Genomic DNA, 16,293 nt, shown 5'->3' with positions numbered 1-16,293 from the left:
CTGAGAGTTTCATGGGGTCCTTGTGTGCTAGAGGAGCCTCTCCCCCCCCCCCCACGCACCTTCATAAGAGGTGAGGTTCCTACTTCTTGGGTTGCTTGCACTGCCAAGTTTCTCTCAGTTCTTTGCCCTTTAGGAAACACTAGGCAGCAAGCAAGCAGCCTCATTAAGCTCCTCCCATTCTAGTGGGGGGGAGACCGTGGGTAAAAGGCTCCTCACTGAGGTCGAGGGTTAAGCAGGTCCACTCGGAGGTCTGGATGATTGTCCTTCCCACTTAGATATGTCAGGGTCTCTGTGGCACTGCGGGAAGATAGAGGCATCTCCTAGCTTGACAGGAACAAGCTAGAGGTAGAGGTGTCGAGAGGCAGATAGATGGGTTGTACTGTAGCGCCTTCTCCCTAAGAACTAGAACTGAGTGGGAACATGGTGGAAAGCACCCTGGGCCAGGTATCAAGCCACTCCAGGTGTTCTCCTCCTCCAAGCAGGCTCTGCCGTTCAGGCTCCTTTCGGACCTGAGGAAGAAGTGGGTAGGCACATCCTTCCAGGCTGAAGCGGATTCTTTATGCAGAAGGAGTTCAGGGTAACCTCAGGAATCAGACCTCACCCTCTGGGAGTCAGCGTTCATCTTCCATTTGCTGGTTGGCAGTGGAAAGAGACAGGCTTCCTCTGTAAGTGGCCTGAGTCTTACAGCTCATCAAGCTGCTAGGCACTCAACACCGTGGACAAGGTTGTGAGAGAGCTGCCCTTAGTGGCTTAAAAGTTAGATGGCATAGGTGGGATTGTACAGTAGGGTTGTATTTTACCTGAGGATGGACCTGCTGCCCCGTTTCCACACCCCAATAGCCACCAAGCACAGGATCAGGTCTCAATGATGGTTTGTGCCTTACTTTGACAGCAAAGGTCCTAGAAGGATCTTTCTTACTTCCTCTTCTCCCTCTTCCCTGTAGGGAACACTCACTCAGGAAGTATGGGGAACTGGGGCTTGAGGGGTCGTCGTCACCTTTCAGTTTGTGCCTCCTGGCCTCCCTGCAGTCCTCTGACACCAATGGGCAGACTTCTGTTTATCTGAGTTCCCTGGGGCCTCCTTTCCCAAGTGCTGGCACTGTGGGTGTGTAGAGAAAGGATGAGGCTGGAAGAGGGTCAGGGCTTGTCCTTCCTCTGCCTGGGAGCGCAAGCTGAGGATTTTCCCTGATGTCTGGGAAGATAATATCCCTTTTCAACCTTTGTTGCAGATGGAAGAGAAGAGGCGAAAATATTCCATCAGCAGCGACAACTCTGATACCACTGACGGTGAGGCCTTCCTACTTGACTCTATGGGGATGGGGACAGTGGTTAAGTAAAACTGCCAGGCCCAAAGACCTGGTAAGAGGGCGCTGACCCTCCATTCAGCTCAGCCCAGGGCTACAAGGGTGAAAAGTCAAGTTGGGTTCCTCTGCCCCTGAGGTGGTCAGTCCTTGCCCTTATCTGAGCTTCACCGTCCCCTTTAGTCTACGGCCCTATCCTCTAGGTAGGCCTTCCTCTCCTTGGACTAGACTAACTCTTCTCGGGACACATGCTGCTGGTCCTTATACAAGAAAATAAATCCTTTAGCTTTTAGAAGTCTCTACAAAACAGAACTGAAACCTGTTGCCCTTTATTGTTATAGTTAGTTAGTTATCATAATAAGTAACTTCCTAACCAGTGGTAAACCCTAACCAGAGGATTCTTATCTGCTGTGTTACCAGCTAAAGTCTGGCACACAGTAGGTGTTCTATAAAGGTTGGCTGAAGAAATTAACGAAGAAGCCCAGCTGTAATGGAAGATTGGCAGTAGTATGTTCTAAGAGGTAGATTTAGATAAAGGGGTGGGTGTGTCAGTTGGATGTCTAGAAGTGGGGAAAAGGTTCCATTGTCAAAATTCGAATGTCATTTTGGGAGCAGAGAAAAAGGTGTGTGTACAATAAGAGCGTTCTTCCTGGTTGGTGGCAAAAGGTAGCCATTGCCCAGTGGCCCAGGAAGCCATTCCTCAGCCTGTTGGATTAAAGAATTCCATCTTTATGGGCAGGAAGGGGCATGCAGCCAGGAAGATCCCATCTTGAAGTAACTACTTGGGTGGATCCCTCTAAGAAGGAAGCCACACTGCTGGGGAGGCTGAGCCTGGAGCCCTGCATCTCTAGGTCACATCTGCTGCCCTGTGTGTCTGGCTCCTCCCTTCCATCCCCTTTGCTGCATGAAGAGATCACAATATCTGTAGAGTTTTGTGGACACCCATCTGCCACTCCTAACCTGCAAAGTCATGGGCATTTGGGCCATGGAGAAGAGGCAGGTTGGACCCAGACTTGAAGTTGTCCCCTTTCCATCAGCTCCCACCACTGTCCCCATCCGTGACTGTTAACTCCTGTTCTCATAAAAAACCTTGGCTCTGGGGCTGGCTATAGTGGGACACTTAATCCCAGCACTTGGGAGGCTGAGGCAGGTGGCTCTCTGTGAGGGAGGTCAAGGCCTGGTACCTATAGCCTGGTACCCATAGCAAGTTCCAGACCAGCCAGGGCTACGTAATGAGACTCTGCTCACAACCAAAACAGAAAAACCCTGGGTCTTCCTCCTGAGGCCATTGCCCTATAGTCTAGCAAAGGCCTTGGACTGTACAGTCATGGCTAACTGAAGAATCCCTTTGGACCATCCTAAAGCTATAGATATGTTATCCTTTAGTTAGCCTTTAGAGGACAGGTCATCTTCTATCCTGTTAATCAGCTTCATATTACTGTCATGTAAGGTAATTAATTTAACAAAGGGCAGGTTTACTGAGCCCACAGTTTTGGGACTTTCAGTGCCTGAGCAACTGGCTCTGACACTCTCTGAGGTTTCAGGTTCTTAAATAAGCTGCACCACCTCCCAGTAGCATTATCCTGAGGACTAGGTGGGAGGGTGGGGGGCTGGGGGATGCCAGTGCTTCCCATCCCCCCCCCATGTCCCCCTGTCTTCCTACCTCAATTAACCTAGTCAGAACAGTCCCTCAGAGGCTTAGGCACAGGTTAACTGATTTGTCACGGGAGTGTCTAGAGACTTAATCTTCTAGATTATTCCCATCAAATTGGTATTTAACAGTAACTGTTTCACACCCACCTCTTCCAGGCTTACAGATTATTTATTGGTGGTGGCCAGTAATCAGGCGGCTCACTTGGGTCTAGCCTGGTAGGCTCCAGGTCTGTTCCGATTCATACTCCCCTACCCTGCTTCTGTAACTGGAAAGGGCATCCAGGAGTGCCATGATACACCTAACCTGGGGCAGACTGCAGAAAGGGCATGCACGGAATGTTCTGGCATTCCTTGACCAAGTAGGAAGCAGAGTCTCAAAGAGAATAGGGACTTCTTTGGAGCCACAGAAACAGCTGGTAACTGCTGTTGATTTCTTAAGCCAGTGGTGAGTGAAGGAGCCTTCATATTTCCATTGGTCTGGAAAGATTGGGGCCCAGGGAAGGGACAGTGCCTCCCACCTTCTGATCCTACAAGCAGGTGCTCACCCTAAGACTTCCCATCCCCTATGTGATTAGATGCTGTTTCTGGCTCTCCAGGAGCCCTCACGGCCTATCTTCTCTCTGCAGGTCACGTGACATCCACATCAGCATCAAGATGTTCCAAACTGCCCAGCAGCACCAAGTCGGGCTGGCCCCGGCAGAACGAGAAGAAGCCCTCAGAGGTAGGCAGCAGCGGTGGAAAGGTTCGGGGAAGAATGTGGTTGGGATGGAGAGGCACCTGTGGGGAGTGAGAGAAAGAAAAAGCTGAGCAGATGCATGAAGGCCACGTGTTCTTGGCAAAGGGCCTGTGCCCAGTGCCAGAGGTGGTCAGTGTGGCAGGATGGGACGAATGGGGACACCAGTATATGCTTCTGACAGTACGGCACGTGTACCTGCATGTTAAGCAGGCTAATGCCTTCACCTCCTGATCTGCACGTAGAGGCGTTTATGGCTTCTGTGGAGGGAGTCCTTGGTACATGACCTCACAGCAAGACCTGGCTTCTTGTGGCCAATGAAAAGTTCCATGCAGGAGCTTTATCTCTTCCCGCTTTGCACTTCACTGGCAATGTCACTGGGCAGAGATGAGGCCCTTGGTATAAATGTGGCTGTGAGAACTTCCAAGGCTGTGCATTTCCAACCTGGTCCTTACAACGTGTAACTGGTGTAAGGACTGTGCTTACATGGATGTGGGGTCAAGGACCAAGCCACACCCTATTTTCTCCTGTTACTTTCCACTGAGCCATCTAGTTTTTACAAGCCCGTAGATATGTATTTGGGCTGGACCTCCAGTATACTCTTTAAGTGGTCTTTCCTAGAGCTTTATATTTTAAAAAATTGACTTCTTGCCTCCCAAGATGCCTTGTTTGTGCCTTTTCCCTTTGGGGCAGGGGGGTTGGGATAGGGACCCTATGAGAGTGGTTTCCATTTTCCTTCCAAGTTACAATAACTTGTTAGTTTGTGTGTGTACACAGAGGGACACACGAATGCACGTGTGTGTGTGTCATGGCATGTATGTGGAAGACGGAACAACCAGGAGGAGTTGGGTCTTTCTGCCACTTAGGTTTCAAGGGTCTAATTTAGGCCCCTAAGCGCCTTTGCCTGCTGGACCGTTTCAGTGCCAGCCCTGATAGCTTCCAAACCTGGTTCGAGTGGTTGTGGATGAAGATAGCTCTGAGAGTGTTATGGAGGAAGGAGCTGGATGCTGGGGCTGAAGAGCGAGAGTAGTTGTGACTCTTACATACCCTCCTCCTTTCTTTTTTTTTTATTAGATATTTTCTTTATTTACATTTCAAATGTTACGCCCTTTCCTAGTTTCTCCTCTGAGACCCCCCCATCCCCTGTCCCTCCCCTTGCTCCCCAATCTACCCACTCCTGCTTCCTGGCCCTGGCATTCCCCTACACTGGAGCATGGAACCTTCACAGGACCAAGGGCCTCTCCTCCCATTGATGACCGACTAGGCCATCCTCTGCTGCATGTGCAGCTCCTATCCTCCTCCTTAGCTGACCTCTTGGGAGGGTAGAGTGTGCCAAATACAGTGTAGGAAGCAAAATACGGATAGGATCTTGGAAGGCTCTGCCTCTTCGCGGATGAACAATAATTGGTCACCTTTATTTGGCCCTCCTGGTCCTTGGAGGCAGGAACTGCCATGCTCATGTAAGACTTGAGGAGGTGACCTCTGACATTCCAGCCTTTCTCCAGCTCCCTTAGGCTTCTGCATATTGGCATGAGATGGGAAACTCCGGAGGGAGCTATCCTTTCCCCTGCCCTGCCTCCTGTGCTAGTGGGGGATGGGGCACCTTCTCCACTGGCTGGGACCAACCCTGGGTGGAAACAGGTGTCAGCAAGGCTGAAAAGAAAGAACAATTTGCATGGGGCAGAAAATTCCCCTGCCTCTTGGGTTTTCCAGCCCAGAGGCTTTGTACCTAAAAATAGACTTGAACCTCTGTAAGGCACCTTCTGGGGACTGGCTGTGTATAGCCCGTGCCCAGACCAGGAACCCTGCAGGTGTGGCTGTGATGTCCACCCAGGAGGACTGAAGAGCCTTCCTCGTCTTGAATGGCAGCCAAGTCTTTCCTCCCGCAGCAGGCTGGAGAGCAGCCGGGGAGGTTTTCCCTCATCCCCTGAGTGAGAGGGTTGAGCCGTGGCCGGTATAAATTCTTGAGTTATGGTGGGGCAGAGAAGAAAGCATCAATGAAAGCTTCCAAATGATCTGGCTCGTGAGAGGGCGGAGAGAAAAGCTAGCGCTTGGCTGCAAGAGTGTGTGCATACTCTGATGAATGAACTGGAGCAGAGGGCCTTGCTATGGAGCCTGGCCTAAGAGGCAAAGGCTCCAGGCATCCTAACAAAGGGGATTCTTGGGAGCCCTGTCTGCCCAGTGCCCTATGGGATAACTGCTGGTCACACTGTATGCTCTCACTGAGGCAGACTGGTACAGAGACCCCCTTCTCTGGTGGCTGTGGGTCACTCTGTTTTTATTCCTTAAGTGTGCCCAGGCATCCAGTAGGGAACTTGAGGCCCCAAGGTACTTAGTATTGCACTAGAAGTGGGCATATTGTAAACTGTAAAATAGCTGAGGGGTGGGTTTTGGGGAAACAGATACCCTTCCTTGCCTATCTAGGGGCTTCTGCTCTTCACACTAACATGGGCCAGGGCCAAAGAACACTGACCAAGAGTCAGGACCCTGGACAGGGCTGAAGCAAGCTTTCCCTTATGGCTTGTTACCCAGGCCCCTCCTTGAGCCAATGGGAAAGGGGAGTTCTAGGCTGAGTTAAGGGTCTGCCTTTAAACAGTGGAAGGGAAGGTGGGAACAGAACCAAGGTTTCAGCCTTCTTTTCTTAGGCATTTTGTGGAACTCCCACAAAGCTGGTCTGTCTCTTGGACCTTAAATTCAAGAAGGGGGGAGGGACCCCAGTCTGAGAAACTGGCACTGTGTAAATTCTGCCACAGCCTTGGAGTTGTCTTGCCCAGAAACGTTGGCATCTTACCACTGCATCCTTAGTGGATCACGGCTTCATAGAATCTGAAGTAAGTGGCAGCCTGAGACCATCTTTGATAGCCCAGCACCAGCCCTCTACCTTGGGGCAACACTTAGTAGGTAAGGACCTTCCTCCTGGGGAACAAGCTGAGACCTCAGCCTTAATTTCTCCAAGTGAGGTTCCAGGCTTCTTGTCGTCAGAAAGCTTCTTAAGTGGCAGGCGGTAGTGGCCTGCCTACCTGTTCTCCCTGGATAGTGTCCAGTTATCTCCATGACACATACTACCCTTGTAATGGATGGGTTTCTTCTAAGCCAGAGTGCTACTTGGGGTGCTAAGGATGGTCCTGGGAGAGACCTGGAGTCCTGCCCTGTGGTTGGTACCCCAGGTTATATATATCTTCCTCATGCCTTGAGGCTGCAGGGCGGGTAAGCAGTGGGGATTTCCCCTAAGCCACTTGCCTGGAGGTGAGACGCCACCATGCATCAGGAAGTCAGTCAGTGAGCCTCTGCTGCTGAGTTAGGGCAGCATGCTCTGAGGCTGCCTGGGAGGCATGGCGGGAGGTGGGTGCGTTAAGAAGTGTGTCTACTGGGGAAGTCCAGCCTGTGTTGCCTTGTCTCTGAGGAGCTTGGGATACTTAACCAGTGACTTTCTCTCTCTCTCTCTCTCTCTCTCTCTCTCTCTCTCTGTCTCAAGATCAATGTCTAGAGACCTATACCTAGAGCCTGTTATAGAGAGAGGGCTAATTTTTCCTGATAGCCATGGAACCTGTGGGAGGGTGTCTTAGTTATCCTACTGCTGTAAAGAGACACTGTGACCAAGGCAACTTATAAAAGGAAGCATCTAATTGGGGGCTTGCTTACAGATTCAGAGGGATAATCTGTGACCATGGTGGCAAGCCTGGTGGCTGGCTCGCAGGGAGGCAGGCAGAGTTGGAGCAGAAGCTGAGAGCTTACATCTGATGTGTAAGCATGTGGCAAAAAGACTGGGCCTGGTGTGGGCTTTTGAAACCTCCAAGCCAACCCCCCAGTGACACACCTCCTCCTCCAAGGCCACACCTCCTAATCCTGCCTAAACAGTTTCACCAACTAGGGATTCAATATATGAGCCTAGTATTCAAATATATGAGCCTAGGGGTGCAGGGGGCATTTTCATTCAAACCATCACAAAGAGGAAAGTTCCAGAGAGAGTGGGATGGGTGGATGTCAAGATACGTTGGCCACTTCCGGTTGTCTCAGAACAAGAAAGGTGGGAGTTGGGATCCCATGTTCCCATCTTCTGTAGATTCTGCTGACGAATGAGTCTCTAGAGGAGAGAAGAGGACAACCTTTGGACATTCTGCAGAGCCCCTTTCCTGAAGCCCAGCTCCCTGCCCTGGGCACCGGGGCTGGCCAAGAAAGTGAAAACGCCCTTTGCAGCCAGCAATAGGATGTTCCCAGATGTGTCCTAAAAAGCTGTGTGAGGACACCCCTGTCCCAGCAGTGCAGCTTCGTGTTTTAAAACAAAATGATAACAACATAAAAAACAGTCAGATCTATCCCAAGAGAACAATGATAACGGCCAGTTTGTTGGGTCAAAACCAGAAAATGATCCCAGAGGCACAGAGATGGCGCCTAGATGTTTGGGATTAGATAGCCTCAGTGAAAGCCGTGGTGAGGGCTGGGGATGCAGCTCAGCTGGTAGATGCTGGCCTCCCATGCATGAGGTCCCGAGTTTGATCCCCAGTCCTGTTTAAATGTCATGGCTGGAAGGTTAGAAGTTCAAACTTGCAGGGCTATCAGAATGGCTCAGGGAGAAGTAGCTGCCAAGCTATCCTGGCCACCTGAGCTGAGTCTTCACAGTGGAAGGGGAGAATCAAGCCCAAAACACTGTCCTCTGGCTTCCACACAAGTGCTGTGGCACACAACGCACAGATGACTGCATGAGAAAGTCTGAGTCCTCCTTGGCCGTACACAAGTTCCGAGCTAGGCTGGGCTACATGAGACCCTAAAATATGCCAACACTGGGCAGGAGTGTTCTACAGTTAGGAGAATGATTACAGAGTACACCCTGGACCCTAGGTTTAATCCCCAGCACTGAATATTCTGGGTCTGGTGGTGCTTGCCTGTAATTCCTGGATTCAGGAGGTGGAAGCAGGAAGATCAGATATTCAAGGTCATCCTCCACTATGAAGCAAGTTAGAGGCCAGCCTGGGCTAGAGACCCTGATTCCAAACAATCAATATAGTGTCTCGTGTGTCATCATCATACACAGAGCGCTCACACACATAAACCAGAGAACCCCCAAAGAAATTTCCTGCTCGTCCGTCCCTATTAGATCCAGATTTCCAGCCATTTGGGTGGGGGTGGGGTGTATGCTCTTCCTCCGGGGCCAGGCACTTGCTCTCTGAGACTTTACTTGGGTGGGCGGAGCCGAGGGGTGAGTAAGGGCCAAATCCACTTCTAGTAGAGTCAGAGATGCAGCTCTTCCCGCCAGCTGGAGAAGCCTCCAGGCCTCTGGGACTTGTCTTGCAAAGGAAATGTATGTCATAAATTCTCTTTAAGAGCAGGAAGTGCAGTTATTCCTCATGAAACTCAAGAGAAGGAGATGTCGAGTGGTTTTTCAATTTTTTTGAGCACCTGACCAGTTGGCTCCGTGGTAGTTTGAAGCTGGAGCTGAGTGGACGGTGACTATTCCCCAACGCCTGTCTGGGATTGCATATCTAATATGTAATGTAAATTTGCTCTTGGCTGGAAAACTGTATCAGGTTCCAGCCCTGAAAAGATTACTTGGAAGTTGAAATGAACGTCTGGCTGTCTCAGGGGTGGTGAAGACCTGAAGCAAGTGGTTTATCAACTCCTGAGCCTTCTCCACAACTGGGAGAGGGGGTCCGGTGTGAGCCTGGACGGCGTAGGGAAAGAAAGCGTCTGGCACAAGAGCTGTTACATTACAGAATGTTACTTCTGACAAGGCAGGGCACTCAAGAAACAACTGTCATTTAAGATAAGGTTTCCAGGGCTGGAGAGATGGCCCAGCCCTGGCTGCTTCTGCCGAGAACCTGAGTTCGATTTCTAGCACTCAGGTTGAGTGGCTTATAGCCATCTGTAATTCCAGTTACAAGGCACTGAACACTTTTCTAGCTTCTATGGGTGCTTATTCACAAAGGGCACGCACGCACACACACACACATTCTCATTCTCTCTCTTTCTCTCTCTCTCTCTCTCTCTCTCTCTCTCTTTCTCTCTCTCTCTCTCTCTCTCTCTCTCTCTCTCTCTCTCTCTCCCTCTCTCTCTCTCTCTCCTTGGTATGAACAGCTAGCTATACTTCAGGGAAATCTCAGGGTGGTCTGGTTTCGTTTTTGTTTATTTTACTCACTCATTCCACAAGCTTTTCTTTGGGAGTTACTATACATTGAGATGTTAGAGAATAGATACAGGACAGACGGGACATACAGGACACATCCTTACGTGACTGACATCAACGTGTGCGTGCCTGTGGTTTGGTTTAGTTTATTGAGACGGGGTTTCATGTAGCCCAGGATGGCCTCAAACTCACTGTATAGCCGAGGGTAGTCTTGAACTTAAGGTGTTTGTGCCTCTACCTCTCATGCTGTGGATACAGGCATACACTGCTGCATCCAGTTTCTGTGGTGCTGGGGACCACGCCCAGGGTTTCCTGCACACTAAGCAAGCGCTCTATTAACTGAGCTCCATCCCTCGCCCCTGTGTAACTGTGTCTGTGCTGAGTCTTTCATAGGTAACCAGATTCCCTCAGCCATCCAGCCTTCGAGAAAGGGAAGCAGAGAACTGAGTTTCCAGGATAACGTGTTTCAGGCTGCAGACCCACGCTTGGTGGTATAGGAGTCTCTGTGCCTCCTGGCCTAGTGTCAGTGTACTTTGAAAGTTGCCCAGTGTCATTGTTAGTTTTAGGGAGGTCACTTTCCAACTCCATAGACACTTGCTCAGAGCCTGTTTTCAGCTCTTTCTGGGCAGCCTGTGGTCTTGAGAAGAACTGTGGGTCAGGACCATGTTATGAGCTCCCGAGTAACGCCCTAACATGTAGGAAGAGCAGGGTCTTTGTTCCCCTGTAGGGTCATCTTTACACCCCTGGCCCTTGGGTTGGTTGGTGGGCTTTCGGCATCCCTTATACAGTTAGAGAAAGCTACAGTTAATATCACTCAGCAGCTCTGCATAACTTGGTTGCTAGGCAGCAGACATTTAAAGACAACCAAAAGAAAGAAAACTGGTAAACATTCCTGCCCTGAGAAAACTGCTTGTTTTCCAGCCCCTCGACTTCCCTTGCCACAGTAAGAATTCTGTTCGTTAGTGTCCATTTTATTCTATATTTAGTTTTCATAAATTATTCAGAGGAGTTTTTAAGAAAATCATTAGGCTTTCTCCAAGCCTAGCTTCTGGTAGTTCAAACAGAAAATATGTAGATTAGGAAACAGGCCACCATGTTGGCAGTCAGGTGTCACCCTGTTCATGAAGACTACTGAGTACCCAGCAGCTGTAGCCTGCAATTGAAACCGAGCTGTTAATCTGTGGCAACATCTGGAGGCAGCACCTAGCATGTGCACCCCAGATGTTGACCAATACCTTTGGCCCAGCCAGACCTCACTGAGATGCTCTGGCTGGGAAGATGCACCAGAAAGCCAGGAGCATCCAGCAGCAGGGGCTCTGGCAGTACTGGAGACAAAGCTTAAGACTTCGTAGAACCACTGAGGGCCAGGCTGAGCAGGGGAGGGTGATGAGGGAGATGTGCAAAGGGTTAAAGGTGTTCGGGTGACTGCAATGGCAGCTGCAGCCACGGGACCTGGGAGGTTCCATTTTCGTCCTCACTTGTTGCAGTTAAAAGCAGACAAAAGCAACTTAAAGAAGAAAGAATTTGGTTGTAGTGGGCAAGCCATGGCCATAGAAGCCTTCTGTGGGGTCTCACACAGCCTCTTACTATGTAATTTAGGATGACCTTGAACTGGTTGTGTCTGTCTGTCTGTCTGTCTTTGTGTCTGTATATATCAGTCCCATGCAAGTCACCGAATACAGGTGGAGGTCAGAGGATAACTTCTGTAAGTCACTTCTCTCCTTTAACTCTGCTTCTAGGGTTTGAAGGCAGAACATCAGGCCTGTTTGGAAAGTGTTTTACCTTCAGAGCTGCCATTCTTACCCGACCTTGAACTTCTAATCTCCCTACCTCTACCTCTTGAGTGCCCAGATTATAGGTGTGCATTCTCACTGTGCCCAATTTCAGTGGTGCTGGGAATTGAACCCAAACCTGTGGTCATACTAAGTACACACGATGCCTACTGAGCTACATCCCCAGCTGAAAAATCCTGACGCACAGCTCTTAAGACTATCTCTGCCTTCTGAGAGGTAGCTGATACCTCTCAGGAGCAAGTGCTCCTGTTTGTGTTTTCCTGAGTCCTGCCTAAAAGAGGCACTAGTGTCCCATCACCTGTTCAATCGTGATGGGGACAAAACTTAGAACTGTCTTATCACCTAGCCTACACTGCTAAAGGACCCCAAGTTGAGTCCCAGGTCCTTTCCTGTTCTGAGGACTTGGGAGTCTAAGTCAGGAATGCCTCTCTGCCACTGAGACCTGGTCATTCCAACTGTGACACAAGCTTTTCACTGGCCAGGAGATATCAGGCCCTGAGAAATGGGGGCTGCTTAGCACTCAGAAGCCTCATGCAGGTCCATGTGGTTGAGTGTCTCCAGCTCTGGGGTCTCTCTGGTTTGATCTCACTCTGTAAGTGTTCACAGCACATGCAAGGTCCCTGTCTTAAGTGCCAGGTGCTGAGAACACACCTAACAGCTGAGCAATGCATGACAGAGGGGACCAGAAACATCTCACAAGTAAAGCAGATGACGTCACTGTGTATGAGTGATTAGAAGAGGGTACCCTGCGGTGCCAAAGCTGATGGTTGAGGTCACTGAGGAGGTGACAGTTAAGGCACATTCCAGGGTGAGGAAACCGCAGGGTGGTTTTATTTTTTGAGACAAGGTCTCTTGCTGTTCTTGCTAGCCTTGAACCTTGTAGAAGAGGATGGTCTAGAACTGATTTCTCTTGCCTCCATTCCTGAATGCTGAGATTACAAGCATGTCTCACCACATCCCATTTTATGTGGTGCTAGAAACAAAGCCCAGAGCTTTGTTCAGGTCGGGCAAGCATCTTAGCTACATCCCTAGCACTTTGGTTATTGTTGAATTAGTCTCCCTGTGTAGATCTGGCTGGTCTGGAACTCACTCTGTAGACTAGGCAGTCTTGAGGCAATCCTCCTGCCTCTGCCTCCAGAGTACTGGAACCTTGGCCATTGATTTATTTCTTTCTAACCACATTGTCTCCTCAGAGGTTGATTTCTAGATGTGGTGTCCCAGTTCGCTGAGTCCCTGGGGCATCAGAGCCGCAGGGTCTGGGATGTCCCACTGAGAAGTTAGAGGGAGTCCTACATCAGCTCAGACCCTGGTTGTACTAGCCTGTTTTTAAGCCTGGAAAGAAATAACCCAGTCTCTGCAGCGCCAAGCCACACCCTCTCCAGAAGCCCCAGTGGGGAAAGCCTTTCACAGGCCTCAAGCCGCTGCCAGAGGCCTCTTGCCTCTCAGGCTGCCTGAGTTTGCACTCTTGTCTTTAGCTGTCTTGCTGCTTGCTAATAAGATATGCAAATTATCAGGGCTGTGAAATCCTAGCCCCGTTCCATCTTCTGTTTAATTAGCATTTAATCTAATCTGGTTTTAATTTTTTTCACACTGGCACCCTAATTAAATGTTAGGGTGTTAGTCTTAACAATTAAATTATATTGGCAAATAGAGTCTTCAAGAAACTTGACCTTTTTTTCAAGTCAGAACCCTCTGCAACTAGATACAGATATTAATTAGATTCTGTGAGATGCTGCTTCTGGGTCCATTGATGAACCCATTTTGCTGTTTGCCTGTGGTTATGGCCCTCCATTCCGCAAGGCACACACAGCCGGTGAGCTGGTCCCGGTAAGCAGTGGGTTACAACTGAGTGGGTTTATCAAGGGTTTGTCAGGAGGGTCCAGAGGGTCAAGTGAACTGGCCAAGCCCCTGACTTACACTTCAGCAATGGGTGTTGACTTTGCAAAAGGGCTGGGGTGGGAGGTGGGGCTTAGGCCTAGAGGGTTCTTGCTTGAAGTGGTTTCTCCCTTCTCAGTGATGTGTGTACGCGCCCTGAACTTGTGCTTTTCAAGTGATGACCACTGGGAAAGATGGGACTTGAATAAGTTTATTCTCAGGTAGAGATTCGGAGGAGCACACACACACACACACACACTGTAGCTGTCTTCAGACACACCAGACAGAAGAGGGCATCAGACCATGTGGTTGCTGGGAATTGAACTCAGGACCTCTGGAAGAGCAGGCAGTGCTCTTAACCACTGAGCCATGTCTCCAGTCCTGGGACAGACTTAAGGACAAAGGAAGACAAAAGTCTTTCTCTCCTATCACTATCAACCAAGGGTTGCTCTAAGGTGGGATGCAGTGTCTTTGAGGGAACTTGGAAGCCCAGTTCATGGAAATTTCTCACTGGGCTGCCCCAAGTCCCCGCCTCTTGCTTTACCCTTTGTGTAAGATCCAGGTCTTCCTTCTCGGAAGTAGAGTGCCTTGTATTTTATACGTAGGGTTGTGCCTCTGGGTACAGATCTGTAGCACACTTGTAACCCTCCTGAGGAGAGTCCCCAGGACACTCAGAAAGCAGTAGCACTGAGTTCAAGGGAGACCTTTCTACTCTTAGAGGTTCTGCTTGTGTGTCAGGCTGTCTGGCTATGGGAGCCAAGAGGTCAGATTGGGACCATGGGGCTGGGAAAGATAAGGAGGCTGCTTTCTTTTGGTGAGGGATCTACCAGTCCTGGCTGTCTTTCTTAACCTGTCTCTATGCTGTGATACAGACAACAAGTTGCCGGAAATCTTTCCTTTTACCGTGTGGGTCCCAGATACTGAACTCAGGTCATCGGGCTTGGCGGCAGGAGCCATTACCTGCCTAGCCATTCCACTGGCCCTACTGTGTGCTGCCTTATTTACCTGCTCCTCTGGCCTACGAAGCCGTCCTCTCTGAAGCATCCTGATATCTCTTTTCCCTCATGTCTGCAGGTTTTCCGGACAGACTTGATCACAGCCATGAAGATCCCAGATTCATACCAGCTCAGCCCGGATGACTACTACATCCTGGCGGACCCGTGGCGACAAGAATGGGAGAAAGGGGTGCAGGTACCTGCTGGAGCGGAGGCCATTCCAGAGCCTGTGGTGAGGTGAGCCAGGTGGCCAGGCTAGGACCATCAAGGGCAGGGGATGAACCTGAGGTAGCTTTTTGGTGAGGGGTCTACCAGTTCTGAGATTCGTTCCTAGCCTGTCTCTATTTTGTGGTTAATTCTCTTGCCGAACAACAACAGACATTGGTCCAGAGACACTGGTTACTTACCCATGAGGCTTTGGGTTTGTACTCTGCCCTGAAGCCAGATCGTGTGGCTCCAGATCGCCTCATTCCTTCAGGAGGATCTTGAACCAGAAGTAAAATCCTTCTTGTGTTTCTGAACTAAGGGTGACACCTGATTTCCTTATGGGTGGAGAAGGTCTGGTCAATGATTCTTAGAAAACTCGGGATGGGACCTGCATGTCGCCGATGTGACAGAAATGGCTAAGGTTAGAATGTTACCCTTGCACCCGTTGGCAGAGCGGATGAGGGAAATCTCCAGTTTTGTTTTGGGTTTTGGGTTTTGTTTTTTTGTTTTTTTTTTTTAAACCATCAATTACCATGAAAATAAGCCATGTTGTTCTTTAAAGATATATTTAGAGGACAGAGCTGGTGCCCATCACCCAATAGAGACTTAAGAAGCACGCGCCAGTGTCAGCCTTTGAGGTGTCTGTCCTACTAGGGCCGGGTCAGAATAGAATCCCCAAGGGCTTCATAGCCTACAGGTCTTGTGAGCAGGGACTCTTGTCAGAATGTAACCATAGACGGTCTTGCCTCAAACTACAGAATGTAGTCAAGTGTTTGATTCTGCAACCTGAAGGGACTGGCAGCCCTGTCCCACCAGCTCACCTGAATTGATCAGCTCGTGTTAATTCCCCCTCCTGGTGTTGGCAGCCTCATCACTTTGGCTTGGGACCAAGGAGACCAAGTAGATGACACTTGGGGCAAAGGTCACGGTTATCCCCTCCTTTGACATTGGCACCATTGCTTGCTAGCAGCCACATGTATGAAGAGCCTGCTTTGTGCCAGCCCTGTGCTAGGCTTGCAGGTTAGGAAGGCTCAGTCCAACTTAGGTACTCTGGGACAGATCTGAGGCCCTTTGACAATCAGGATGGGTGGATGGACAGATGGACGATGAATAGATGGATGATGGACAGATGGATAATAGACAGATGGATGATGACAGATGGATCCCCTTCTGGGGCCTGTAACATGGGTCAAGATCCTACTGGGTTTTGTGCCCTGACCTTGTCTCTGAAGCAGCCTGCTCCTCTGTGAAACGCCACGCTATTCATACCAGTGGTCACCTGACGGTGTAGGAGTCAGGGTTAAGTGAGAATTCTCAGGCCAAGTTGTCACTATGTGCAGCATGACAACTGATTGCAGTTGCCCCTCCCCTGGTGGCTTGACTTCATTAAGACCATGTATAGGGTTCTTTATCGGATGACGTGGAGAGGAACCATGCTGTCTGGCCGCCTGAGGTTCCAGCATCCTTCATCCGGTTCAGTTGTTTCGTAGCTATCTTTTTTTTTTTTTTTTTTTTTTTTAATGTGTCCCAGGCTGGTTTTGAACTTGGTGTGTATCCAAGGATGACCGTCACATCCCGTTTACGTGGTGCTGGGATAGACCGCAGAGCTTTTTCC

The 16,293-nt window shown here is 49.8% G+C and overlaps 1 protein-coding gene across 7 annotated transcripts in view; it reads left to right on the top strand.

Moving 5' to 3' along the window:
• Positions 1 to 16,293, top strand: part of Jade2 (jade family PHD finger 2) — a 45,564-nt gene that overhangs the window by 8,731 nt on the left and 20,540 nt on the right. For all 7 annotated transcript variants that reach the window (NM_199299.4, NM_001357588.2, XM_006534470.4 and 4 more), the window contains 3 exons: positions 1,230 to 1,287; positions 3,581 to 3,675; positions 14,551 to 14,708. In NM_199299.4, the coding sequence (NP_955003.2) occupies positions 1,230 to 1,287; positions 3,581 to 3,675; positions 14,551 to 14,708 (311 nt within the window). The remainder of the gene's footprint in view (positions 1 to 1,229; positions 1,288 to 3,580; positions 3,676 to 14,550; positions 14,709 to 16,293) is intronic.

The sequence above is a fragment of the Mus musculus genome, chromosome 11 (assembly GCF_000001635.26).
Source record: "Mus musculus strain C57BL/6J chromosome 11, GRCm38.p6 C57BL/6J".
Classification (NCBI taxonomy): Eukaryota; Metazoa; Chordata; class Mammalia; order Rodentia; family Muridae; genus Mus; species Mus musculus.
Note: the sequence above shows the minus strand (reverse complement) of the source record. Positions and strands in the feature narration are given on the sequence as shown.